The 27,471-nt window shown below is 36.3% G+C and overlaps 6 protein-coding genes and 1 pseudogene across 6 annotated transcripts in view; all 7 read left to right on the top strand.

Annotated features, from left to right (window-relative positions):
* The window catches only part of LOC142972990 (pancreatic triacylglycerol lipase-like), a 53,906-nt gene extending 33,830 nt beyond the window's left edge, over positions 1-20,076 (top strand). The window contains exon 7 of the mRNA XM_076114480.1: positions 20,067-20,076. Coding sequence (XP_075970595.1) covers positions 20,067-20,068 — 2 coding nt within the window. The 3' untranslated portion in view covers positions 20,069-20,076. The remainder of the gene's footprint in view (positions 1-20,066) is intronic.
* Positions 485-3,611, top strand: LOC142972903 (pancreatic triacylglycerol lipase-like). Its single transcript, XM_076114337.1, has 5 exons — positions 485-568; positions 692-881; positions 971-1,365; positions 1,491-1,824; positions 3,514-3,611. The coding sequence occupies exons 1-5, from the start codon at positions 532-534 to the stop codon at positions 3,557-3,559; spliced, it is 1,002 nt and encodes a 333-aa protein (XP_075970452.1). The 5' UTR covers positions 485-531; the 3' UTR covers positions 3,560-3,611.
* Positions 5,754-7,687, top strand: LOC142972336 (pancreatic triacylglycerol lipase-like; annotated as a pseudogene).
* Positions 9,686-11,555, top strand: LOC142972898 (pancreatic triacylglycerol lipase-like). The gene is made up of 5 exons (XM_076114323.1): positions 9,686-9,767; positions 9,948-10,134; positions 10,209-10,603; positions 10,766-11,099; positions 11,455-11,555. The coding sequence occupies exons 1-5, from the start codon at positions 9,731-9,733 to the stop codon at positions 11,498-11,500; spliced, it is 999 nt and encodes a 332-aa protein (XP_075970438.1). The 5' UTR covers positions 9,686-9,730; the 3' UTR covers positions 11,501-11,555.
* Positions 13,665-15,614, top strand: LOC142972973 (pancreatic lipase-related protein 2-like). Its single transcript, XM_076114442.1, has 5 exons — positions 13,665-13,723; positions 14,100-14,286; positions 14,369-14,763; positions 14,844-15,177; positions 15,524-15,614. The coding sequence occupies exons 1-5, from the start codon at positions 13,687-13,689 to the stop codon at positions 15,567-15,569; spliced, it is 999 nt and encodes a 332-aa protein (XP_075970557.1). The 5' UTR covers positions 13,665-13,686; the 3' UTR covers positions 15,570-15,614.
* On the top strand, positions 19,762-22,321 carry LOC142972984 (lipase member H-like). The gene is made up of 6 exons (XM_076114454.1): positions 19,762-19,862; positions 20,047-20,227; positions 20,564-20,712; positions 20,981-21,226; positions 21,433-21,763; positions 22,172-22,321. Exons 1-6 carry the CDS (start codon positions 19,826-19,828, stop codon positions 22,215-22,217), a joined length of 990 nt encoding a protein of 329 aa, XP_075970569.1. The 5' UTR covers positions 19,762-19,825; the 3' UTR covers positions 22,218-22,321.
* A 1,020-nt stretch (positions 22,322-23,341) lies between these two features.
* Positions 23,342-27,455, top strand: LOC142972961 (pancreatic triacylglycerol lipase-like). The gene is made up of 6 exons (XM_076114431.1): positions 23,342-23,444; positions 25,024-25,204; positions 25,778-25,926; positions 26,149-26,394; positions 26,753-27,083; positions 27,366-27,455. Exons 1-6 carry the CDS (start codon positions 23,408-23,410, stop codon positions 27,409-27,411), a joined length of 990 nt encoding a protein of 329 aa, XP_075970546.1. The 5' UTR covers positions 23,342-23,407; the 3' UTR covers positions 27,412-27,455.
* Positions 27,456-27,471: the final 16 nt, after the last annotated feature.

Raw genomic sequence — 27,471 nt, 5'->3', positions numbered from 1 at the left:
GGAACATGTCATATATATTTCCCTAAAAATATATACAATTGTCTTAAACTACGTGTTTGAGCGTTCCGCAGGGATTGTCCGCAAAAACGACGGAACACCATGTCCTTGGGCCATAAGTCTTCGTCCAACACATTAAAGTGTAAGTTATTTCAGTACACAAACTTGTCACGGTATTTTGGGATGTACCCAAGTTCCTCTGCCCATCCGCGAAACGAAACATGAGAGAATGGCTTGTTGACGTAGTCGAAGGTATGAAATGCTGTCATGGACCGTTTTTTGACTTGTCTGATTTTTCACTCACATAATCTAGATGAACAAAGTAAAATAATATTTATGGTAACATCAGAACGGAAACCAGAATAAATTCCTTCTACTACGGAATCCTCAATAAAACACTACGATTGTAATATTGTAATCTATTATCTCTACATCTGCACCTTCCTGCGGATTTTCACGTAATTACGATAAAACGTTAAGATATATACTGCAGTGCTTCTGTTTAGTTTGATGTTCTAACCAAAAACGTTAGTAATGAAGGTTTTGGTGGTTCTGGCCGCTGTGACTGCGTGTGAGTTCATTTACATCGTAAACATATTCATTAATATCGTTCCTTTTTTATACACCTCATAGTACCATTTTGATGGTGTAGATCGTTTATCAACTTAGTTCAAACAATTTTCGTCTTTCGCAGTGTGCGCTGGTGCCGCTATCCCCACTGTCCCTGGGGACAATAGCCACTATGTGGAGGGTGAGAGTCGCTACATCTGGATGCCTGATGGTGAGGGTGTTCCTCGTCTAGTAGACTTGCAAGAACCTGTGCCACAAGACGATCTCTTGGAAGCTAGAAATGGTGCCAACAATGAGTACTGGCTTTTCACCAGGTAGATTTAATCGCAGTCTTTTTATTTGTTCCAATATTAATTTGTTATTTCCAACAAGTTCTAATCTATTTTACGCTACATTTTAACAGGCAAAACCCGAACAATAGACAACTCCTCCTCAACGGAAACATTAATTCAATTCGCAACTCCAACTACCGCGCCAACCGCCCCACTAAGGTCATCGTTCACGGATGGAACAGCAATGGAAACTCCGGCATGAACCCAGCTATCACTTCTGCCTTCCTCGCAGTTCAGGACTGTAACGTTATCGTTGTAGACTGGAATAGATTAGCTAATGGTGCCTACACGATCGCAGTCAATGGTGTTCCTAGCGTGGGTCAGTTCCTTGGCAACTTCTTAGTATGGCTCATCAACAATGCTGGCGGTAACTGGAACCAAGTGCACTTGGTTGGCTTCAGTTTGGGTGCTCACGTTGTCGGTAACGCCGGTCGTCAAGCCGGAAGCCGCCCTGCTCGTATCACAGGTGCGTACGAAATGTCCTATTTTATTTAGCAATAGAATAACAAAATATTTACTCTTGCGACATACAAAATATGATCTTCATTCATCTATCAAGTGCCAAATGAAAATAGAAGCTATTGCTTTTAGGTTTGGATCCCGCCGGTCCTCAGTGGGGTGGAAACTCCCGCGCTCTGAACCGCAACGATGGCCAATATGTGGAAGCTATTCACACCGATGGTGGTCTTCTCGGTATCTTCGACCGTATTGCTGACGCTGACTTCTACCCCAACGGAGGCAGAAACCCTCAGCCTGGATGTGCTATCAGCACTTGCTCTCACAGCCGCGCTCCTGATCTATTCGCCTCCAGTGTTCGTACCAATCACTTCAACGGCAGATTGTGCTCCAACATCAACCAAGCTACTAGCAACCAGTGCAACGGTAATGCTCTTAGGATGGGTAACGCCATTATCAACAAGAGAGGGTAAGTTACTTAAGTTCCTTAATTTTTCTACTCAATAATTTATACCTACTTGAAGACTTCCTTAGAATTTCTTTAAATTTATTCGTGATGGCAACATTTGGGCAACAGTTAATAGTCCGTAAGCCAGTGACAGATTTTCACGACCAATTTCCTCTCAGTCGATAATTCGTAAAATGCCAGAGAGTCGCATTATGACGCGTTGTAAACGTCAGCTGCGGCTCCGAGTGTGGATTGAGCAGTGGCAGCCGCCCACGCACGTAATAAAAAAAAATATTTTTAGTAATTTCTTCCCGATTAAAAACTTGATCAAATTAAAGTTAAACCAATATTTCGAAGAAATAAAATCGTCAGCTGGTTATACAGTGGTGGATTATACGTCAGCTGGTCACGCAAAGGTGAAAAAAAAAAAAAGTTTTGTGATTTCCTCTCAAAAGAAAATTTATCAGATGATAGTTTTTGTATTGTTTTTAATAAATAAATAAGTCAGCTGGCTGTATGTAGGTGGAACGTTTGTCAGCTGATGACCTTAAGGTTTTGAAGTATTATACGTGCTAGTAAATAAAAGAGAGGAAAGTGAGATGAGCAGAAGCGAAAATGAAAATGATTAAATTACCAAACATAATTAAATAACTTTTTGTATTAAATCTTGGGCATTATTAGTTTAAATATTGAAAAATTATAAATTTATTGAGTAGCAAAGTATTTATTTATTTCTATTCTTAAAAATCGTAGTAAAATATAATAATCATAAAAAAAAATCGAAACATTGCCCGAAAATCTTACATGTTGAATAACTTTAAGTACGTCATTTCCTCCCGAAAAAAAATAGTTGTACAAATTGTTGACATGATCCTGTAAGTAATTAAAACAATCAGCTGGCAGTATGTTGGGGGAAAACACGTCAGCTGATACATTTACTTTGCTCCTACGTTACACCTTAAGGTCATCAGCTGACAAACATTCCACCTACATACAGCCAGCTGACTAATTTATTTATTAAAAACAATACAAAAACTATCATCTGATAAATTTTCATTTGAGAGGAAATCACTAAACTTTTTTTTTTTTACATCTTCGCGTGACCAGCTGACGTATAATCCACCACTGTATAACCAGCTGACGATTTTATTTCTTCGAAATATTGGTTTAACTTTAATTTGATCAAGTTTTTAATCGGGAGGAAATGACTAAAAATTTTTATTATTTTTACGTGTTTGGGCGGCTGCCACTGCTCAACCCACCCTCGGAGCCGCAGCTGACGTTTACAACGCGTCATAATGCGACTCTCTGAGGCATTTTACAAATTATCGACTGAGAGGAAATGACTGACGAAAATTAGCGCCTGGCTTACGGACTATAACGAATTATTGTTAAGTCGATAACCACTTAACATGATTCATATTTTTGTATCAATAAATCATTAATATGACATTATTGTATATGAAAATATTGATATTTAGAAAGAGCAAGCCGTGAGTTTCTTGCCGTTTCTTCTCACGAACTTAGCTTTTCGTAAACGGTGGTAGATAAATAATGACTGTTAGTTAATTACGCGACAAAACTCATATTTGTTGAATGCGAATGTGATGAATTGCGATTTTATCGAAATCGTAATTAAAAAATATAGTTCACGCGTACGAAGTTCCGGACATCAACTAATGTGATAATAATAATTATATTTATTTTCAGATCTGGTATCTACGGACTGCGTACCGGCTCTTCATGGCCTTTCTAAACTACTGGACATCGCACTGTAACATTAATGTAAATAAATGAATTGATTTAATAAATAATTTGTTTTCTTGCAAATTGACCGTTACGAAGAGTAAATTAATAAATTTAACCCATTAATGCCCCACTGCTCAACAAGGCTTTCCTCCAGTAATGAGGGAGGGGTTAGGCCTTGAGTCCACCACGCTGGCCAGGTGCGGGTTGGGGACTTTGCATACCTTCAAGAACTGTTCCATAGTACTCTAAGGCATGCAAGGTTGCATAACGATGTTTTCCTTCACCGTTGAAACAAGTAATAATTATTTCTAATACACACGTAACTTCGAAAAGTTATTGGTGTGTTGTCTCGGGTTCGAGCCTGCGACCGCTTGCGTGGGAGGGGGAGTCGAGTGGTATCAGTTGGTAAACTGATAGCACTCGGCTATCACTGCTATAATTGAGTAACGAAAAAAAATTACTTCGAAATGAAAAGTAGTCACGCGGTATTTTCCTAAATATTTATTTTTATTTATAATCTGCAGTAGTTTAGTTATAATTTTTGACCGTAATTGATAGAATAAGTTTAATAATGTTTGATACAAAATATAAAAAGAATACTTACAAATCTAACACTGCACACTATAACTCTTGCGGTACTAAGTTACTTATGAACAGCGCACAGCACAGAAACTAATGAGCATAGAAAATTGAAATTTAGTATAAGGTACCTTAGTAAGTGTAAAGGAGTACAAAAAAAAGGCTTTTCGTAACCATAAAGGGAGTGGAATTCTACACGGACTTCAGGTCACAATGTTATTTTAAGGAAAAGCTACCATTCATATAACATTGTTGCATCAAGACATTGGCAATTAAAAAGAGCAAGTGATTTTTTTGCCGTTTCTTCTCACTAGTATCTCATTTTCTAAAAATGTGGTAGATTAAGAATATTACTTAATTAAACGTTTGTGGAATAAAGGTTATTTGAATTTGTATTCTAATAAACAATTATTACGGAATTAACTATACCGATCCGAACTTTTACTGCATTTGGTCAATAAATCAATGAATTTCGAGTTCGATGTCTCCAGATTGTTTTAAGTATGAATAAACAAATATAAAATACTCCCTGAATCCACAACACACTTGAAAAAAATATGTAAATTGTAGTTAAATACTTGTCAGCAGAAACTCTAGTCTATTAATATCAATGTGACTACATTCAATACGACACGTTTGATTGTGCATTTAAATCTGCTATGACAAATAATTACAATTAGCAATGACCTGGCAAAATTTTTTATTGATTGATTGATGACTGATGATACCAAAACAGTGCGCCTAATCACATTATCTGTATTGGCATCAATTGGGTTCAACAAAAAATATTTTCTTAAGTTTTGAATGTAGGAGTATTGTAATAAAGTTGGTTCTAAAGACGGCTTCTCATGACATCATATTATGACAGGCAGGTGGTCGTATATGAAAAAATCTGTCAAATCCTTTAAGAGCAAGTTTTTGAGAAAATAATATGCTGTGCCGACCTTAACATTACATTACTTTACATTATTGAAAATCTCATCAGTTTTTAACATAATAAGGTGTTACATACAAAACATGTACTAAATAGTAATTGCATACTTTTTATATGCCTGTTCATAATATCAAGGTAAAGTTAAATTTAAAACTTTTTTTTCTGAAAAAATATTCTGCTCTATCGCCACATAGTATAAAATTCTCTTGTCTTCTCTTGCACCCGTTCGCAATTACCTCAAAAACTGTTAAGAATATGATGATAATAGCTATTACTTCATCCAAAACAGAGAGTAGAGAAATCTAGTCTAGACTGCTGCCGACATGTTTGTATCATTCCACTTAAAACCTTTTCGAAGATACAATGCATGAAATTCCTAAAATTGAGCTTTTTGCACAAGACCGGATATGCGGATAACGCGGAGTCATCGTCGAATTAATTATACATAGTTAAAATTTATTTTGTCAGTATAAAATTTTACGTATAGGGGTTAGGCCCTAGTTTCTATATTAGTTTTACCTAGACAATAAGCTAGCTCATATACGGAATCATCATAAATGTTATCCACACGATTATTTATTAATGTGATAAACTCTTGAGAGCATCACGTATTTGCTGATTATGATAAATGACAAACATAAATAGCCAATGGTGTGGTGTAATTCGTCAATTTTAAAACAGCATAGTCATGAAGCTCTTAATACTTTTGGCCGCGCTGACTGCGGGTGAGTCTGCCTATATTAACAAAAGTGTCCCATAGTCAGTTGCACTCACCGGTCGGTAAACGATCTGTGGGTTAAGCAACCATTGGCGCGGTCACTCCATAGATGGGTGACCGCATAGTGGTACTTGAACTGGGCGTCTCCGTGCTTCGGAGGGCACGTTAAAAGTCGGTCCTGGTTGTTATCTTCTACGGTAACAGTCGTTAAGCCATGTCAAAGGCCTTCGGGCGGCTTGAACATCTTTGACATTAGGTTGACCACTAACCATACGATTAGAAGAAGAAGATCAAAAGTATCAGAATTTTCAAACATCATTTACTATATTCTTCGTGTTTATGTCGCAGTGTGCGCTGGCGGTGCCATCCCCGCTGTCCCCACTATCCCGGGCGACAACAGTCACTATGTGGAGGGTGAGAGTCGCTATATCTGGATGCCTGATGGCAAAGGTGTTCCTCATTTAGTAGACTTGCAAGAGACTGCGCCAGAAGAGGATGTCTTGGAAGCTAGAAATGGTGCCAACAATCAATACTGGCTCTTTACCAGGTTATTTTCTAAACAGACTTTACAGAAATGTTAATAAAGCGTCCCTTAACCCTTAAACCTTAAACCCTTGTGCTTAATTTTGATTTATGAATTTTACAGGCAAAACCCGAACAGCAGACAAGTACTTGTCAACGGCAATATTAATTCAGTTCACAACTCCAACTACCGCGCTAATAGGCCTACTAAGGTCATTGTTCACGGGTGGAACAGCGATGGAACCTCCGACATGAACCCAGCTATCACTTCTGCCTTCCTCGCAGTTCAGGATTGTAACGTTATCGTTGTGGACTGGAATAGGTTGGCCAACGGTTTCTACTTAACTGCTGTGTTCCTAGCGTGGGTCAGTTCCTCGGCAATTTCTTAGTGTGGCTCATCAACAACGCTGGTGGTAACTGGAACCAAATGCACTTGGTTGGCTTCAGTTTGGGTGCTCATGTAGTCGGTAACGCCGGCCGTCAAGCTGGAAGGCACCCCGCTCGTATCACAGGTTTGTACCAAGAATGATACAGTATTTATTTATTTAGAGCAGGATTTTTTTTGCATAAATTGCATATTTGCATTATTCGTGACTTGATTTTTCAAATTTACATGTATCTCTATAGCTATGTAATATTGGAAGCAAACTATTGTGTAAAAACACAAACTTGATGTGTGTTTAAGGATTGGATCCTGCTGGTCCTCAGTGGGGTGGAAACTCTCGTGCTCTGAACCGCAACGATGGTCAATATGTGGAAGTCATTCACACCGATGGTGGTTTTCTCGGTATCTTCGATCGTATTGCTGACGCTGACTTCTACCCCAACGGAGGAAGGAACCCTCAACCTGGTTGCCGACTCAACAACTGCTCTCACAGCCGTGCCACAGAACTATTTGCTTCCAGTGTTCGTACCAACCACTTCATCGGCAGATTGTGTTCTAACATTAATCAAGCTAGTAATAACCAGTGCACTGGCAATCAGCTCAGAATGGGTAACGGCATCATTAGTAAGAGAGGGTATGTCAATTTTGCCTAGGATTTCCTTTAGTATAGTGCCTTTAACACCAAAATTGTCATTACAAAAATATTTAATGCCATCTGTACACATTGCAATATACTATGGCCTACAACTTATAAGTTGCGTTACCTAAATGATCTTATCTAATAGACATAATATAAATGTGAAGTGTATACAGACCCTAAAAATTTTAAAGCAATGTTTTGAACCACTTTTGATATAATTATTTTAGAAAACAAGTTTAGCATTGTTTTTGTTTCCAGATCTGGCATCTACGGGCTCAGAACGGGCGCTACATGGCCTTTTTAAATTACTGGGTTACCGGACGGACATGTGATTATTTTATGCAAATAAATTCTTTGGTTGAAAGCAGTTTGATATTTTTATTTCAATAATCAACAACGTAGAGTATCAATAATTAAATACAGAAATTATAACATTTTACATCATCCTAATATGAGCGTAGTTTTATAGTAAATATTATTTCATTCTGTTGGGTTAAAAAAATGCAGCATATTTTGAAATATTGCAGAAATATATTATTTATCTAAATAAATAAAAACGCTTTTTCTTTCTTTACCGTAATTATAATGTCGTAAATTACATGAACCCATGTGTAAAGTATTTTTTTTTAAAAAAGCTTGAAAATCTTAATAATGCTTAGTAAAGATTGAATTAATTTAAACACATCTACTATTATTTGTACGATATATTTGAAGTCATGAATGTGCTTTAAATTATATATTATCTTTATTATTTAACTAGCTGACCCGCGCAACTTCGCTTGCGTCACATAAGAGAGAATGGGTGAAATTTTCCCCGTTTTTGTAACATTTTTTACTGATACTCTGCTCATATTGATCGTAGCGTGATGATATAAGTATAGCCTATAGCCTTCCTCGATAAATGGGCTATCTAACACTGAAATATTTTTTCAAATCAGACCCGTAGTTCCTGAGATTAGCGCGTTCAAACAAACAAACTCTTCAGCTTTATAATATTATATATAGTATATAGTATATAATATAGATATGAATATTTCAACTATCCATTTGGAGCAGACTTAGGCAAATACAGAAGTATTTTTTGCAGCAATAAAAATAAAATATGTATAACCTCTGCACAAAAATGCTGTGGATTGATATTTATGAATTTCAAAGGCATTTTGAGATAATAAAAGAATACATTTTTGCAATTTTCGCCGATACCACTGTATCGATAAAGTAGTTTTACGACACTAGGTAACTAGGTACCCATCATAAAAGTTGCAATATTTTGAATACGTTTTCACGTAATCTAACAGGAATATGTTACAATGTTTATTGAAATCGCTTATTTAGATCATTATTAATCGAATACTTCTTCCTCCTAAAGTATATGAAAATTAAAAATATTAAAAACTAGAGGCCATCTCGCGTCTTCGTCCGCGTGGAAACCCTTCCCGTGTAAATCCCGATTTAAAAAGTAACCTAGTGCGGCAGGGCTCTTAAAAACTCTGTTCTTATGTACACTCTAAAGACACATTTCCAACAAGCACAATTTTGGTGAAACCTATCTAACATTTTTATTTTTTCTCGTCCACTTTAATCACTTAATTTTTACCACTGTGTCAGTTTTTTACAACATTTGAAACTCCGATGAAAACAAATAACTATAGATTTATATTTTGTGTTCGATATTTGTGTACTTACTAATGTTAATTTTTTGAGAATTTTATAGCAATTTATTTAATGGATGTGTGAAAGGAAAAATAATCCATTTGAGGAAATCTCCCAATTTATTAATTTGTGTGTTGTTGCCTACAGCTTATCGTTATTAAGATTTTGATAACGAGACGTACGTAAATATACGCTTTAATAAGGTTAAATAAATTACAAATCAAAACCATTTAGTTGTATTTAGAAGGTATTTTTACAAATTTGTTTTACTAAAACTATGATTTATGGAACAAACGCGAACTCGCAATTTACCTTCAAATTCGTAAAGTTTCGCCACAGATACCTGTATGTTCTTATATAAAATTAATCGTGCAGCGCAAGCTAAAAAGTTATGATATTTGTAACATTGTTTTGTAGTATGATGGATTCTTATCTTTAGCACATACGACTACAATTAGAGACATTTCGTTCAAGTAAACAATTGTGTCGTACAAAAACATTCCATTAAATAGTTAGTTACTTATAGTTTGCTAAAAAGTATTGCTTTACTGTGCTCATAAAATAAGAAAACCTAACAGTACTTTGTAAAAGAACAGTAGATACGGAACTCGTTCAGAAATCTGCCTATCATTCTTAACATACTATATCTCTAGAAGCAATTACGTATTTTTTGACGAGATGATAAAATGTGCTTTAAATAGTCCTGTTGATTGATTAATATGATTGTTTGAATTACAATCGAGCGCAATGAAACTTCTAGTAGTGTTGGCAGCCGTTACCGCTTGTAAGTTTTTGAAGACTTCCAATTTTATTAGATCTTCTTCTTATTAAAGATCTTATGGTCATGAGAAATTTAAATTCTTGTTGCACATACTTTCCCATTCATATCACTACTTTTTAACATCGCTGTAGATGCCAAGCGGCGATCACAATAACTAAATTGAGTAATGTCCCGATTTTTCAGTGTGCGCTGGTAGCGCCCTACCCACCATCCCCGGGGACAACAGCCACTATGTGGAGGGTGAAAGCCGCTACGTCTGGATGCCAGATGGTGAAGGTGTTCCACACCTTGTAGACTTGCACGCACCTGTAGAACAAAAGCTACTGGAAACTAGAAATGGTGCTAACAATCAGTACTGGCTATTTACCAGGTATTTTCTATTTCTTCCAAAGTTTAACATAAATCAAATGCAAGATTTTTTTTGAACTCTTTGTTGTTTTTTAGACAAAACCCGAACAATCGTCAAATTATCGTGCACGGCAACGCTAACACTATCTGGAGTTCTAACTACAACCGTAACCGTCCCACTAAGGTCGTCGTTCACGGATGGAACAGCAATGGAAACTCTGCCATGAACCCTGCCATCACGTCAGCATTCCTCGCAGTTCAAGATTGTAATGTTATCGTTGTAGACTGGAATCAGCTTGCTAACGGGCTTTACACAGTTGCGGTTAATGGTGTTCCTAGCGTCGGCCAGTTTCTTGGTAACTTCCTCACTTGGCTCATCAACACCGCTGGTGGTAACTGGAACCAAGTTCACTTGGTTGGCTTCAGCTTGGGAGCTCACGTCGTCGGTAATGCTGGTCGCACAACAGGCAGTCGCCCTATTCGTATCACAGGTATGTTTACCTTTAATTATAAATTCTAGTAGAACAGTGGAATACTCTAAAAAACTAAACTCTTACTCTGACATGAAACTGATCGCTTAAAATTTATTGAAACAAAAACGAAAAATTATTGTTAGAATGTATTATATTAAAAAGCAATTTAACCTGTTTAAGGACTGGATCCCGCTGGACCACAATGGGGTGGAAACTCTCGCGCTCTGAACCGCAATGACGGTCAGTACGTCGAAGCAATTCATACCGATGGAGGTCTTCTTGGTATTTTCGATCAAATTGCTGACGCTGACTTCTATCCCAACGGAGGAAGGAATCCTCAGCCTGGATGTGCTATCAGCACCTGCTCTCACAGCCGCGCCCCTGATCTATTCGCTTCCAGTATCCGTACCAACCATTTCTCCGGCAGATTGTGCGCTAACATTAACCAAGCTTCCAATAACCAGTGCGCTGGAGGTGTTCTTATGATGGGTAACGCCATTCTAAACAAAAGAGGGTAAGTTCGTGTTCGCCTTTACATTTGGCTGCATTCTGGCAGTACATTTTAAATGTCAAAAATCTCGATACTCGTTAGCGCCGACTGTAGTGAATTGCGCTACTGAGAAGTAAGATTATAAATAGTTTCGTAATAGCTAACATTATAAATCATAGTGAGCTCTGGTCTACAATAAGCAATCATTATAGAATAATTTTAAACAGGATTTGTTTACATTATAACAGTAAGTAAACACCCTCAAACAATCTTTGTTAACCAGCGTAGTTCAATCAGCGTTTCAAATTCTGTATGAGGATTATCAAAATTTACATTTATGACCAAAATTTTAATCGATTTTTTTGCTTGTCTTTTTCAGATCTGGAATCTACGGCCTCCGTACTGGTGCTTCATGGCCCTTCTAAATATTATCTTCTGATTAATAAAACATTAAAAATAAATTATTTATTACTTTTGCAATATTGATTTTATTTCATTCACTCAACTGTTATCCAAACTAACAATTCAACTACAGTCTCTCACTCATGATTTAACTAGAAAGCAAATTCCATCCATACAATATTGTAAATGTGAAAGCCTATCTGTTTGTAACTCTTTCACTGCTAAACAACTGAACCGAATTAGATTGAATCTGAGGCACGGATTCTCCTAAAAGCCTATCCCTAAACAAATGAAGGACGAAATTATATATGCCAGCGAAGTTGCACTAGTAGTAATGAAATGAAGCGTTCATGCCTAATCTTAAAAAAAACTCTATTGATACCAACTCTAGTCTTAATATCCTACTAATACTATGAATGCAATGATGGATCGATGAATGTAAGTATATAAAATCTCTCTTTCATGAAAAAACGAATATGGATATTAATAAAAAAAATAAACAGATAGTTGATAACCTAGATAATGCGTAGGATATTTTTTACCACGGGAAACCCTTTTACGTGAACGAAAGCATGCGAAAGTTTGTGTGTTTTTATGGATGTTTCTTACTCAATCACGCCAAAAATTTTGATAATATTTTAAACACAGATAATAATTAACCTGGATTAACACGTAGCAATTTTTTAAACTTTGTAGACAAAAGCTGTAGCCCGAAAATCTCTTAGAGAACATTGTATACAAGGTTCGTGGCTGGCGGAGGTATACAAAATTCAGAATTTTAATCCAGTTTGGTACAGCTGCTTTATTTTGGAAATACATACAATAATGAAGAATAATCTAAATAAATACATGCGTACAAACCAAAACCCTTCCAGCTTCTGTTAAAAAGAATATTGTTGTGGAATAGACGTAAGTGACAAACGCAAAGATCGTACGTAATTTGTTGTCACTAAAATAAATGCTGTGTTTTCATGTCGAATCAATTTCCAACCGATTATTTCCAAGGAAACAAGTTCTAGCTTGATGTCGATGTGATTGATAAATGAGTGACTCAAAATAAGTGTTCATTATTATAGATAAAAGTAGTACGTAATGATTTATTAGATCGATTGTATTTTAGGAAGTATATGCTTGAGTTATTGCCTATTATCGAAAATACAAGTCACTGTTTTGATAACAATACATATTTAACATCTAAATCATACATTTATCTTAACTTTAATTTATTTAGGATACATGATTTTTGCACAGAAGAAACCTTTGAAAGTCGCGATGTGGTTACTAATAATTTAGACTAAAATATTAAGAAGTTGTTTGAACTTTCCGACCACAGCTTTGTTTGCGTGAAATAAATTCTTAGAACGGCAAAATTTCTATGTGTTTACTTTTAGTGTGAAGAGAGATCAACCACCCATCCGTAACCTTTCGCATTATTGTTGACAGACGAAAAATGTAACAATTTCTTAACCGCACCATGAAACTGTAAACAGCTGAAGTATTTCGGAAAGTAGCCTAGAATTTGGTAATGTGCCCAATTATACAGCCATCATATGGGCTATTTTTATTAACGACGAAAGGCTGGTGCATTTCTTGCCTCTGCCTACTGCATGATTCTGCGTGATATAATGTATGTGTGTATGTATGTTATGTTATGACTGCCTCTGTGGTCTCTCCGTGGTCGGTAATGAGTGCTACTGCCGCACGAGCGCTCTCGGGTTCGAATCTTAGGTCGGGCCATTAAGCCTTTTCTGAGATTTTCTGTTAAGAATTTCTTAGAAACTACCCGGGGTAAGGAAGTTGAGGTCATAGAACTCCGTGCCTCGGAGAGCACGTAAAGCCGTCGGTCCTGCGCCTGACCGCTCACTGGTTGTGTCGGATATCTGCCCTACCAAGTAATGAGACTAAGGAATTAGAGAGTGTACCTGTGTATTGTGCACACACTCGGACACTATAACCAAGTCCTACATCATTGGTCAGCATCAATGAAACTGACCGCAGTAGCCGGATACCGGCTAGGACAATATTATTGTATGTATGTATGGTAAAATAAGACCTACCAAAGTGTACGGAACTTTTCCGGATACAGCGTAAATCCATCCTGGCCAACTTTATCATCTGATGTCTAAGCGTTGCGAGGCGGTAAGATAAAAGCGGCCTTATATACTCAAGTGCGGTGATTGATCGAAAATTTCCAGTCACAACAATAGCTATGAAGCTGCTAGTACCTTTGGCTGCCGTGTTTGCTCGTAAGTCTTCGATCTGGGGAGCTGTCACGTATCTCAGTTGACAACTATTTGAAAGCCACTATGCGGTACATTGTTTTGTACCTTAGACTATAATGATTAACACGTTATGTCAAAGCAGCAATGAACTGAATAGTGACCATTAATTTAACTTATACTTGTGGTCAACTGTGATACATTATATGCCCGCCGGCTCTCATTTAATTCGTTTTTATATTGCTCCACAGACGAAATTAACCGAAAACTAAAAAACCCTTTATGTGGCTTTGTGTAAAGCAATTTAACCAGAGCTATATAAATATCGGTTTCCTTTGCACATTCATCATTTTTTCTATTTTATGTGTATACTTGTTATAAATTAATCGTTTTTTTATTTCAGTGTGCGCTGGTGGCGCTATCCCCACTGTCCCTGGGGACAATAGCCACTATGTGGAGGGTGAGAGTCGCTACATCTGGATGCCTGATGGTGAGGGTGTTCCTCGCCTAGTAGACTTGCAAGAACCTGTAGAACAGAAGCTACTGGAAACCAGAAATGGTGCCAATAACCAATACTGGCTCTACACTAGGTTTGTATAAAATTTTGCTATAAAAAGTATTTTTATATTTCTTTGTAATTACCTTATTATTACTTTCTTTCTTATTTTAAAGGCAAAACCCACATAATCCTCAAGTCATTGTCCACAATAATGCCAACACTATCTGGAACTCCAACTACAATGGAAACCTGCCCTTGAAGGTCATTGTCCATGGATGGAACAATAATGGAAACTCACCTATGAACCCTCTCATCACGGCTGCGTTCCTCGCTGTTCAGGACTGCAACGTCATTGTAGTAGACTGGAATGAATTGGCCAATGGTCTGTACACCTTCGCTGTCTTTGGCGTCCCTGGGGTTGGACAATTCCTCGGAAACTTCCTCGTGTGGCTCATTAACACCGCTGGTGGTGATTGGAACAACGTACACCTCGTCGGCTTCAGTTTAGGAGCTCATGTCGTGGGCAATGCTGGTCGAACGGCTGGCGGTCGTCCCGCCCGAATCACAGGTACTATATATTATGGCGATGGCATTATTCGCATTGCTTGGTCATTGTAGAATGGATATTTTATAAGCTCTTTATTCTAGGTTTGGACCCTGCAGGACCTCAGTGGGGTGGAAATTCATTGGCTTTGACCAGCAACGACGGTTTATACGTCGAAGCAATTCATACTGATGGTGGTCTTCTCGGTATATTCGACCCGATCGCCAGCGCAAACTTCTATCCTAATGGAGGAAGGAACCCTCAACCTGGCTGCTGGCTCAGCACCTGTTCTCATGGTCGATCAACTGAGTTATTTGCGTCCAGTGTGCGCACCAACCACTTTGTTGGTAGACAGTGTTCGAATCTCGACGAAGCTGAAAATGTCCAATGCTCCGGTAGTATTCTCATGATGGGCAACAGTATTATAACCAAGAGAGGGTGAGTATTACTACAATATTAGACGTTAGATACGTGGTTTTACTGCCTAGAGTATATAAGATCTGTGATACTGGTTTTTTGTTGCGACATTCTTAGGAACAACTTGACCGTATAAGCGATTCCTCTTGAACCGAAAAAATAATCATTTAACAAATAAATATCATTTTTCTTATTCTGATTGAGTGTCCTATTAACTGCGATTGTAAAGTAAATTGAGGATCATACCATATTATTGATAAATGTAGTGATACAAAATTATATTATCTTTCTGATTATAACGTAAATATTACAAAATTTCAAATAGTCGCATCATTGTGACAATTAACTTATTTTTCATTATTTTCAGAGCTGGTCTCTTCGGGCTGACAACTGGTGCTTCGTGGCCTTACTAAAACTATTTTAATCTTCTTTTCAATAAACAATGTATCTTACAATTACTTGTTGTTTTATTGCATTTCTCCTTTAAAATTAATTGGCATCACCTAAAAAGCTACATATTTATCTACAAAACATCATTATTATCATTCTTTGGGTGACGAGATCTACGGCCCTCACTAAACTTGAAGAGACGTGGCGTCTATCTGAAAGTCGCCGTTAAACGACTATTACGTGCGTGAATGCAAAGAAATATGAAATAATAATGTACCAAAATATTCCACTATAGACATTCTAATCACGATGCTGTCTCAAGATTAATTTTATATTGACTTATTACGATTGCTATCATAATAATATGCGAATGTTTCTACTATTAATCGTGACGTTTATGTACCCTATCACTAGCTCGAGCACGAGTAGCTCGATTCTTTATTACTATCGACTGTACAGAATCGCAGTATCTATGCAACAAATAAACAAAAAAAAATAAAACAAAACATAAGCTGCTGTCAATCTTATTACTTAGTTTTATGCAAATTGACCTTAAAATAACAATGCAGTGACAGTGATTACTATGACTGCTGTGCCAAAAATTTTGAGTTCGAATCCCTTCGGGCCTAAAAGTCTTTCTATTCAAAAATGCTCAGTACTAATCGACTCTGTAAAGTACGAAGCTCTATGCTTATGAGCTCGAAGGGTTGAAACTTAAAGCCTAAAGTAAAAAATTCTGCGCAGACCTCTTGCCAGTCGTGTTACAGAATTTTACGAGCGATGAAGTAGAGAGTCTATGTAGTGCAAGTTATGCAAAACTTGGCATAAACAGCCAAAATCAGGAGCAGGTGGGTAGAATTCTAACCAAGGGGACATGATTATTTTATCAGTGATTTATACCACATAAGTCTACCACATTCACGCCATACTTATTTATTTATTTATTTATTTATTTGGCTCACAAAACAAGTTACAGTCGATTACAGTGTTGATCTAAGACTAATGTTTAAGAGCTAGACTGCACCTCTAAATATGTAAGCACAGATACATCCAGATAATAAACTTATATTTTAGTTAGTGTGTGAGTATACTAAATATTTTAAAAACTTATTTTTAATAACTTACTAGCTAATTTGTTAGTATTGTGAGTGAAGAACATGAAATTACATTTTTAAATGAAATTGAAGTTTACTTAGGCTTGACTTGAGAGTTAATAATAGTGTGACTGCAAAAAATATGTCTAACATCCCTTTTAAACGTAGAGAAATTGTTGTGGAAAATATCCAATGAAGAGTGTTCCAACACCGTATCGTTATATAACCGACACATTCTGGTTATAGGGTTAAAGAATGAAGTGTTATTGTTGTAGACCTGAAGTGAAAATAATCGATTTGACGGGTTGCGGGCCTTGTACCGGGTGATGAATTTGATACGTGATAATAGTGTAGGGCTATCGAGATGAGAATGGACTATTTTGTATAGATTATATAATTCGCTACATTTACGGCGGTCTGAAAGACGTGGGATATTGAATTTTGCTAGCCGTTTAGTGTATGAGCGAAAGGTACGGCCTAAATTGGATCTGAAACAGAGAGTATTTACGAATCTCTTCTGAACCCTCTCAATGCGCGAACTGTGAGTTTCGTAATAGGGTGACCAGATAATCGACCCGTATTCTAAAACGCTTCTGACTAAAGAGTAGTACAAGAGAATTAGAGTGTGCTGGTTCTTAAAGTCTTTTGTGGATCGTGTTATAAAGCCAACGAGTTGTGTGCATTTAAGTATGAGATGATCATAATGAGGGCGAAACGTAAGTTTTTCGTCGAAGAAAACCCCTAGATCCTTTATCACAGTTTTACGCTGTAACAAAGAACCGGAGAGAGAATATGAAAATTCAATTTTTTGTTTTTTGGTCGTAAATGAAATGATGAAGCACTTATTTATATTTAATTACCTACCATCATCATAATATTAGGTCGGGGCAAAAGTATTTTCGTATTATAGTATGTATGAACTTGTAATAAAATCTTTTCTCTACACAAAAAAAAGCTCGATATTTGGGTACCTCCCGAGCTCACTGAAAAAAACCTAATGAACCGTGTACTCATTTGTGATTCTTGAAGCCAAAGAGATTTTATTACAAGTTCATAGATGCTATAATGCGAAAATACTTTTTTCCCGACCTTATATATTAAAGTGTCGTAGTTATGAGTTATGACGCATTTAAACTATTAGTTCCTTAATAATCTTTGCCTACAAAAAAGTCTTTCGATGTGTCGTCAACAGCATTATCAGTAGTAATTATTAGCACTTCAAATATTAACATCGTGTTTGTTGCATGCACGGTATTGGATTATACTTATTCCGATGTTATCACCAAATAAAAGTGATTAATTATTTAATCTACAAATTCAATCAATGCTGAACACTAGGCGAATATAACGCAAAATATCAAACTAAACCGATTGGAATTGATTGTCAATACGTCTTATCAAAAATCTCGAAATTCGCTTTAGCACCTGTGTTTTTCACACATAACTAGATTTCTAGATTAGTTTACTATAATTCGAAATCACTTTGTGATAACGATGCTGGAATTGTAAATAGGAATCGTTTTATATGTTACTAGCTTTTACTCGCGACTTCGTCCGGCATCTGAATTTTCCCATGGGAATGCGTCATTTTCCCGGGGTAAAAAGTAGCCTATGTCCTTTCTCGGGTATCAAAATATCTCCATGCCAAATTTCATGAAAATCGGTTGCGTAGTTTAGGCGTGATTGAGCAACAAACAGACAGACAGTTACTTTCGCATTTATTATATTAGTATGTATATGGATAATATGAATTTCTATCTTAGGAAAAGAAAATTTAACAAAACATACGTTAAAGATATCCTAGTGGTATAAGCTGGCACCTCCGACGACAGTGGTTGTAGGTTCAAACCCGAGGCAACACATCATTGACTTTTGAAAGTTATTTTTGTTTATTTGACACACAATTGATTGTTTTTAGAAATAATTATCAACTGTTCCAACGGTGACGGAAAACAACGTGATTCAACCTTGCATGCCTGAAAGTTCTTTAGAACAGTTTCTAAAGGTATGCAAAGCCCTCAACCCGCAATTGGCCAACGTGGTGGCCTCAAGGCTTAACCCCCCGCCCTCATAACAGGAGCAGATCCTTGCAGTGGCACAATAATGCGAAAAATTTACATTTATTTTTTATAAAAAGTATAAGATAAAAGTAAATTTTTCGTTTCAGTTAATAGTCATATGTTGGTACTCATCCCTCTTTACGGGTAGTGGGCCTGCAGTAACGGGCTATAATTACCAATTCATTTAATACTGTTCCATACGCTAGTAAACAACTCTACCATAATGATTAAAGAACCAAAACAACTCGATATAAGGCCATCGTTCCAACCATTCACATGAAGAAGGTTAAGAAATTAGTATCTATCAATGACACTGTTATCTTCAAGATATTACAAATGATTAGTAATGATAAAGGAAACTAAGTGAACGATAACTAGATGATTTGATTTTCTTGTAAGAAAGGTTAAACTACGATGTTTGATAACGATGATGTGGCCTAACTTGCCCGCTATGGGCGGCGACTTGCCCGCTTTGTAGCATAATTTTAAGTATTTCAATATTTTTATTAAGCTGCTAGCATTGATTGAACGACTACAGGCTAAAGCATCCACAAAATGCATCCAAAGGTGCAAACTATATTTAAAATCTCTTGGTATGTAGTATTTATGTATGTATGTTTGTAGTGAAATTAGAGTTCAAACAGTATTTTCTCATGTAAATGTTCTAAAATATGATTATAATATTTTAATCTAACAACTTAATCGATGACGTTTGTAGTTGAAAAAATATTTTTAGATAAAATATACACAGAAAAAATTCGTGCAATAGCGAAAGAGCTAACGTGTACGTAAGTATTTAATTCTATTGTTTGATTCTGTGTATTATTGATAACGTCAGGTGCCTAGAAATAAAAAAACCCCAAAGAAATTCAATGTTTTTGTAGATAATATCATTATTAATTAATAGATAATCGAATTGATAGTTATTTACTTAGGTATATTCCAATACTGATTGCTCGATACGTATGGAACCCACATAAAGAGTCACGTAGAAAAAATTGTAGGCGTGCGATAAAATAATAATATCATGATTTATTTCAAATTAATCAAGATGTAAATAGGTTAAATCGAATATAAGTACAATAATTCGTTGAGCTGATATAGATAGTCGGATACTCTTGCGCTATGAAGTGCTTGTTACTTTTGTCCATCGCTATAGCAGGTAAACACTACCTTTTTTATCCCATAACTGTCCCACTGCTGGGCAAGGGCCTCCTTCCGAACGAAGAGACAACACAACCTTTGATAGCAAAGAATTTAACAACAATTAAAATGTGCTTACCGTAATGTTGACGTTCACATTCCAATGTTCTTACAAAAATGTCATTAAGTCTTTCCTTTTCTAGCAACTGCTGCAAGCGTAATCAAAGACCCTAACCAGGGTTACACGGAAGGTGACAGGTATTTCTACTTCGCTGGAGATGATGGGATCATGCACCTCGTTGATGCAGAAGAACCTGTAGATACATCTTTCATTGACTCTTACACAAGGAACCCGGACAACAATGCTTACTGGCTGTTTACTAGGTAACGAACGTTTTGTAAATAACTTTAATTTATTCATTTTTGTCAAAATAAAAGAGCAGTATAAAACAATGACTAAACTGAGGAAGACGGTCATTGAACCGAAACAAAAGTTAGATTATACATACATAGATAATATCGCTCTTTTTTCACATAGGGTTAGGCAGAGACCAAAGAACTGGCGCTCGCGACTTGGTTAGATCCTTACAACTTTCCCTTGCCGCATTCACATACTTCTAAAATTAGATTAATCTTCTTCAATCCAACAGCTTACCAAAACCTGGAAACCCTTTTCAAAAGTTGTCGTGCAACTTAGAACATGAATATTCTAAATTTCAGGAATAACCCGGCAACAGCTAACGTGTTGGTACTTGGTAACATCCACTCCATCATGAGCTCTAACTTCGATCGCTCGAAAGTCACCGTGTTTCTCGCTCACGGTTGGAACGGTGACGGCAGCAATCATATGAACAGATTATTGACAACCGGTAAGCGTAATAAGAAAGAATATAACTTAAACTCTAGCTTGTGTACTAAGTATTTTTAAACTTATTATTTTCCATAGTCAAGATTATAGTTTTGGCCATATGGCCTTGCTTTGGAATATCATTTGGTAACCCAAATATAACCTAGAAATCTAGCAATTTATATGATACTACATTGCTTAAAATATAACAAATGTTTTAAAGTCTCTCGTAAAAATACAACTCTTCTCAAAAAGTACCTACTAATAATTTACTTTTTTCTCATCCACAGCTTTCCTGGAAAAAGACGACGTGAACGTAATCGTTCTGGACTGGAGCAGACTAGCCAATAGGAGCTACACCACAGCTAAGGGCGGTACCGCTGCAGTTGGCAGAGGTCTGGGACAGTTCGTCAACTGGCTGGTTGCTAATGGATTCTCGGCATACGACAGGATTCATTTAGTCGGCTTCAGTCTTGGCGGTCATTTAGTTGGAAACGCTGGCAGGGAAACTGGAGGATCAGTCATCAGGGTGACAGGTAATTTATTATGAATACTAGTTTCCCTTCTCATTTGTATATTTTTCTTTAACAGAATACTACCAATAATGATTATTTGTTACTGATGAAGTATTTGAGTACCTATATCTTCGAAAACCCTGTTAGCTGCCCATACCCTTTAGGATTAAAAAATCCGTGTTCTTGCGTCAAGTACAATAAAATAACATTATCTCATTTGATTCCAGCTTTGGATCCCGCCGGTCCTCTGTGGAGTCGTGACAATGGCCGCGTGGTGGCAACCGACGGTCAATACGTGGAAGTAATCCACACGAACACCGGCTTCCTTGGCTACACGGACCCTTGTGGTGATGCCGACTTCTACCCTAACGGCGGCTCCAGCATGCCTGGCTGCTGGCTCAGCTCCTGCTCTCACAACCGAGCTTTTGAATACATGGCTAGCACAGTCAAGCACAACCATCTGCTCGCCAACGAATGCGCTACTTACAGGGAAGCGAGTCGGGATAGATGCACAGGAGAAGTTAATCCAATGGGCAACAGTGATCTGTTCAAAACTAGGTAAGAAAAAATATAGTTTAAACTCTGCCTCTCTGGCGAAACAGCAACAATTCGTATTCTTGATAAATCGTAATGTATCACTAGACTCGTTGGTCAATTAAGTCGTTAAAAAGTATGTGACAGACAGAGCTATTAAGTACAATTTAAAATAAAATCACAGTAGCGCGATTCTGTGCAGTCGGTACCATTGAGTGTCGAGAATTAACATTTAAATTCATTGCAAAAATAGTTCCTACGCCGTCCGCTAGAGGCTCTGATCAGATTTTCAGGCAACATTTCTCGTCAACTAGCCGGTTGTAGATAGTAGTAGAAAATCACCCTTAACGATTAAATAATTTCGTTTAGCGAATATTTTAAACAATGCGTATTTTGAAACTTCTGTTAAGTCATTGCATTTCTATTTTGCAGGCGAGGAATATTCAGAGTGAACACAGCAAGAAACTATCCGTACTAAACGTTGGACACCGATCTAAAGTACTGAAAAAAATAAACTATACCATGACTAAACATAAAAATATAGAATCTATTTAAGTATTGTATAAAATAAATATATATGATTCTGGAAAATATGACTTTCATTACCTTGAACCCGTTTGGATTCTAAGAAAGTTTCAATTTTCTTTCTATGTTTCAATACATACACAATTTTAACCATAATTTTCGACTTATTTTACACTTTTGTTACGACGCAGCTGACAATGCTGCAAGTTGCATTGTTTTTATACAAGAAGCTTAATAAGTATAACGCAACTTTCTAGTCAGTACCGTCAAGTAACGACAGTTTGACACCTAGAATCAACTGCAATAGTAGTTCCTACATCGCCCACCAGAGGCGCTGATCGGATTTCCGTACAAAATTGGTCGAGTTAGCCGGTAACTAGTTACCAGATATGTGATATGTGACGTGTGAGATATTTGATAGTTACTAATAGTCAATAGTAGTGAGAAATCATCCTTCTTATCAGTTCTCCCTAATTGGTTTTACTTTCAACCCGTCCAAGGCCGACCGACCTGTTATCTTTTGTAAGTTAACCTTGCATTATATAACTTTGGGGTAAAATTTGCAACGATCTAGATGCCTACTGACGCATTTGTAAGTAGATTATGTCTATCACCATTGATAAATATGTAATAATCCAACATAACACTAATTCCGCAGTAAATACTAGCTTTTAACCTCGACCTTGCTCGCTTGGAACGTATTCTCGTACTTTTTTATGATTTATTACTAGTTTTTCCAGCCAACGGGATCAGCGTTGTTTAATCTATTGTCCATATTCTCTATTACTTATATTTCAGACGAAAACAAACCAAAAAAATCATGCATGATAAAATATCACTAAACACTTTATTTTATATTTGTGTGAAAGAAAGTTTAATATTTTTTATGCTGCTGCTGTTACACCTATATTTTTCGATATTCCTACAATTATACATATTTCAACAAATTTTCCTCAATCCTAAAAAATAGATAATTACATTTAAATCTTACTCGTGCAAAAACGACGTTTCAGGAGTTTTTAGTTTTAGAGCGAACAGACAGATGTAGCGTCATAATGTATGTAGAGATTAAATATAGCTAAAGTATAAATAAATAGAATTCTCAACGAGTAATTAGCACAGATTGTGTCACACTACTGCGCTATGAAGTGCTTGCTCCTTTTATTCGTCGCTATAGCAGGTAAAATCAATTCAATATTATTCCTAAAAATTTAAAAACAATGTAATATGTATTTAGTTATAAACATGTAATTGGAAATTTACGATATTACTAGAGAAATGAAATATTACTATGATGCTCTCAGGTGCAGTGGTGTATGTGGCCACCAGTATGTTGAAAGCTCAAACATTCGATTTCCATATGAAACTTTTAAAATTTGTATTTTGAAATCATTTGCAGTCTCCGTGAAAACTTTACTGTCGTTGCATTTAACACTCTTTTCTTCAAACATTCAACTCCATATTTAAAAATAAGTAAATTCAAAATAGTCATCACCGTGTAATATAATTTATGCCATCAAAAACATTCTGTAAAGACCTCAAGTCTCGCCGTAAAAAGTTGTGAGATCTATTTAATACCAAGTCGATTAATCTATTTAGTCTCTACTTAAAGGACCTTCTGTCTTAAGTTATTACGTATGTTATTATCATGCCAATTTAAAAAAAAACCTTTGAAACAAATAGACCGACCTGGCCATCGCATGATTTAATTATTAGTATGTATCACCAAGTCGATATATTTGTTTTAAAGTTTTTTTTTTTAAATTGGCATGATAATAACATACGTAATAACTTAAGACAGAAGGTCCTTTAAGTAGAGACTAAATAGATTAATCGACTTGGTATTAAATAGATCTCACAACTTTTTACGGCGAGACTTGAGGTCTTTACAGAATGTTTTTGATGGCATCTCACTTCTTTTTGCAGAGCGAACATAAGTCCAATTTGTATGGAAAGACGTTTTTTTTTATAATTCAACATAATATTTTCCTATGGGAATGTTGTTCAGTTTCATGGGCTAAACACCCTTACCCACCCTATACCCCCTCCTGTTATGCCTCATATAGTAGGTACCTATTTACACCTATTTATTTTATTTTCTACAGTAACAATAATTCATTAACTGCAAATGTAACCTTGTAATCTTATACATTTATATGGGATTACAAAGTTATTGTTGCAGTTGATGTATTTAGAAAACTGGACCGAAATTAGAAAATATTAAATTTTTCCCATGATTAAGACACTAAACCCTATTTGTATTCTAAATTTTAAGCTTCTAAGTTTGCTAGAAGTACCTTAGACTTTTGATGATCGGTGAGTCAGTGAGTCAGTGAGTCAGTGAATCAGTGAGTGACAAAATTCAAAATTTTAACAAGTTGTCATTCTTAAACTACTGGTTCAAATTGACTGAAATTTTAAATATACCGTGTTTATACAATGACTAATTAGTTGCTGAAAAACCAGGCTTCTTGTTTTATCCACAACGAAATTATAGGGGTGTCAAAAATAGCCCGAATCGCTTCGAGAAAAGGATGTTACGGCCGTGCCGCTTTTTTTTTGCTCGACTTGCGGGGGCACTTCCGTGCCCCCAGATTCCTATCAAAACTTGAAATCTTTTCACGCTTTGCTCATTATCAATTATCATCTGTTCAATTTGACTGGAATTTTCTAGAACAGTTTAATTAGAGGTATAATCACAGTATTCTGATAATTATTTAATCACTTTTTGATAAACCGTAATCTCTTTTATATTACAGTATGTACTGCAAGCGTAATCAAAGACTCTACAGGGGGTTACAAAGAGGGTGACAGGTACTTTTATTTCGCGGGAGATGATGACGTCATGCATATTGTTGATGCCGAGGAGCCGGTCGATACCGCCTTCATTGAGGAATACACGAGGAATCCTGATAACAATGCCTACTGGCTCTTTACTAGGTAAATACATATTGCATCATATTATTTATTACAGTGGTTCCCAACCAGTGGTCCGCTGGAGTCAAAATATGGTCTTACAAATTTTAAATTTGCAGGATGATTACTACACGTTATATTTAATATACTTACACAGTGGTCCCTGCTAACAAGAATAAAATTAAAGTGGTCCCGGACTAAGAAAAGTTTGGGAACCCCTGATTTAGAACAAGAACATTTTTCCCCTTTTCAATCTAGCAAAACATTAAATGTTAGGTATAATCCTAAGAAAATAGCTCGTCCATTTTAGTTTATTTTTTATCGCACGTACTCGACTTCTCTACCGGAAGTTAACTATTTTGATAAAAAATAAATACTAAATACTTGCATAACCTTATCGTAATTGGAACGAATAGTTTATGAACATTACATGACCATAAATTATTTCAGATATGGACTACATAGTGCATTGGGCACGCTAATCATTTTTAACTGTCGTACTTCGACTTTCATTTTTAAATATTTATTTCACTATTCACCCAAAATTAATTTTAATGTATTTTATTTTAATACGTGTTTATTATTGTAAATTTTCAGGTCTAACCCTACCAACGCACAGACTTTGATACTAAATAATGTCAACTCTGTCAGGAATTCCAATTTCGTTGCATCAAAAGTGACTGTATTCCTCGCTCATGGCTGGAATGGAAGTGGAAGAAATACTATGAACACACTACTTACCGAGGGTATGATTGTTTGTGGATTTTTTAAAGACAACTCCCGCACTAAGAATTAATTGTCTGCATACTTCGATATATATGAATTCAGCCCCGTATTTGTTCTCAGAGTACATTCGTTATATCAATGATCTTTCGGTGTTTGACCAATTTCATATCATCAAATCAACATTATTTTGACGCTAAACATTAAAGAAAAAATACAAAAACAATTTCACTGTTATGTTTCAGCCTTTCTACAAGATGGCGACGTCAACGTCATCGTCCTAGACTGGAGTGCTCTAGCCAATAGGTCTTACAACACTGCAAAGGGCGGTACTGCTGCAGTAGGCAGAGGGCTCGGTCAGTTCGTGAACTGGCTCGTCAATTCTGGCTTCGCGGCATACAATAGAATTCATCTTGTAGGATTCAGTCTTGGAGGTCATTTAGTCGGTAATGCTGGCAGACAAACAGGAGCCAGAGTCCGAAGGGTTACAGGTAACTTTAATTGATTAAATTGATTATTTACCCAATTTCAACATATTTTAAATATAATATATACAGGGTCTGTAAAGGTGCATGAGTATTGTGCATCACACTTAGGGTTAAATTCTCTAAAAGTTATTGTGAATTTTCGTCTTGAAACACTTACTTGTACGGTCTGGTTCTGACATTTTTGTTTGGCAACACTTTCTTGTATAATCTAGTTTTCCTGACCTAACTATTATGCCAATGTAAACAATTTGTAAAGTAACTGGCAGTTTAACAATACCTCGATGATTTAAGGTCTTAAGACTCCATACTTATTCTGAAGCACATATTATTATTATTCAACCATATATTTTTTTATTTTCAGCTCTGGACCCAGCCGGTCCTCTATGGTACAGGGACAACGAACGCATAGTGCCAACTGATGCCCAATACGTGGAAGTAATGCATACAGAAACAGCTACACTTGGCTTTTCCGACCCTTGTGGTGATGCCGACTTCTACCCTAACGGAGGGTCTAGCATGCCTGGCTGTTGGGTCTATTCATGCTCTCATAGCCGAGCGTACAAATACATGGCTAGCTCTGTGAAGCATAACCACCTGCTTGCGAACGAGTGTGCGACGCTAAGAGATGCTACTCGTAATAGGTGTACCGGCTCGCTTTATCCTATGGGCAACAGTGATCTTAATAAGTCGAGGTAAGAATATCTTATTATATGATTATAATTAAAACTTAAAACTTGGACCGAGACTCTTAAAACTGATAGTTTTAAGAGTCTCGGTCCAAGTTTTAAGTTAAAGTACGTACTGCTTTTTGAAACGAGTATAATGTAGTTATGTTACCACAGTATTATGTCAAATAATAGTTATTAATTGTTTTACTCTTTAATTGTTTGAAATTAAAATAATATGCTCTCTAAATAGTCAATTAATCTATTTGTAATATTCCAATTGAAAAACACTTTTTTCGTTTTTCACAGACGGGGCATTTTCAGAGTGAACACAGGCAAGAACTATCCGTACTAATGAAGCTCTACAATCTTTATAATTAAAATATAATAATATGCATATTTGTGTGGTTTTCCT

The sequence above is a fragment of the Anticarsia gemmatalis genome, chromosome 1 (genome assembly GCF_050436995.1).
Source record: "Anticarsia gemmatalis isolate Benzon Research Colony breed Stoneville strain chromosome 1, ilAntGemm2 primary, whole genome shotgun sequence".
NCBI lineage: Eukaryota > Metazoa > Arthropoda > Insecta > Lepidoptera > Erebidae > Anticarsia > Anticarsia gemmatalis.
The sequence above is the reverse complement of the archived record's forward strand: the minus strand, read 5'-3'. Positions and strand labels throughout refer to the sequence as shown.

Coding starts and splice junctions, on each gene's coding strand:
- LOC142972903 (XM_076114337.1), top strand. CDS start 532: ATGAAGGTTTTGGTGGTTCTGGCCGCTGTGACTGCGT. Junction 569..691: donor TCTGGCCGCTGTGACTGCGT/GTGAGTTCATTT, acceptor CGTCTTTCGCAG/TGTGCGCTGGTGCCGCTATC. Junction 1,825..3,513: donor GCCATTATCAACAAGAGAGG/GTAAGTTACTTA, acceptor ATTTATTTTCAG/ATCTGGTATCTACGGACTGC.
- LOC142972898 (XM_076114323.1), top strand. CDS start 9,731: ATGAAACTTCTAGTAGTGTTGGCAGCCGTTACCGCTT. Junction 9,768..9,947: donor GTTGGCAGCCGTTACCGCTT/GTAAGTTTTTGA, acceptor CCGATTTTTCAG/TGTGCGCTGGTAGCGCCCTA. Junction 10,135..10,208: donor CAGTACTGGCTATTTACCAG/GTATTTTCTATT, acceptor GTTGTTTTTTAG/ACAAAACCCGAACAATCGTC.
- LOC142972973 (XM_076114442.1), top strand. CDS start 13,687: ATGAAGCTGCTAGTACCTTTGGCTGCCGTGTTTGCTC. Junction 14,764..14,843: donor TCGTCCCGCCCGAATCACAG/GTACTATATATT, acceptor TCTTTATTCTAG/GTTTGGACCCTGCAGGACCT. Junction 15,178..15,523: donor AGTATTATAACCAAGAGAGG/GTGAGTATTACT, acceptor CATTATTTTCAG/AGCTGGTCTCTTCGGGCTGA.
- LOC142972984 (XM_076114454.1), top strand. CDS start 19,826: ATGAAGTGCTTGTTACTTTTGTCCATCGCTATAGCAG. Junction 21,227..21,432: donor ATCAGTCATCAGGGTGACAG/GTAATTTATTAT, acceptor ATTTGATTCCAG/CTTTGGATCCCGCCGGTCCT. Junction 21,764..22,171: donor AGTGATCTGTTCAAAACTAG/GTAAGAAAAAAT, acceptor TCTATTTTGCAG/GCGAGGAATATTCAGAGTGA.
- LOC142972961 (XM_076114431.1), top strand. CDS start 23,408: ATGAAGTGCTTGCTCCTTTTATTCGTCGCTATAGCAG. Junction 25,927..26,148: donor GAACACACTACTTACCGAGG/GTATGATTGTTT, acceptor GTTATGTTTCAG/CCTTTCTACAAGATGGCGAC. Junction 27,084..27,365: donor AGTGATCTTAATAAGTCGAG/GTAAGAATATCT, acceptor CGTTTTTCACAG/ACGGGGCATTTTCAGAGTGA.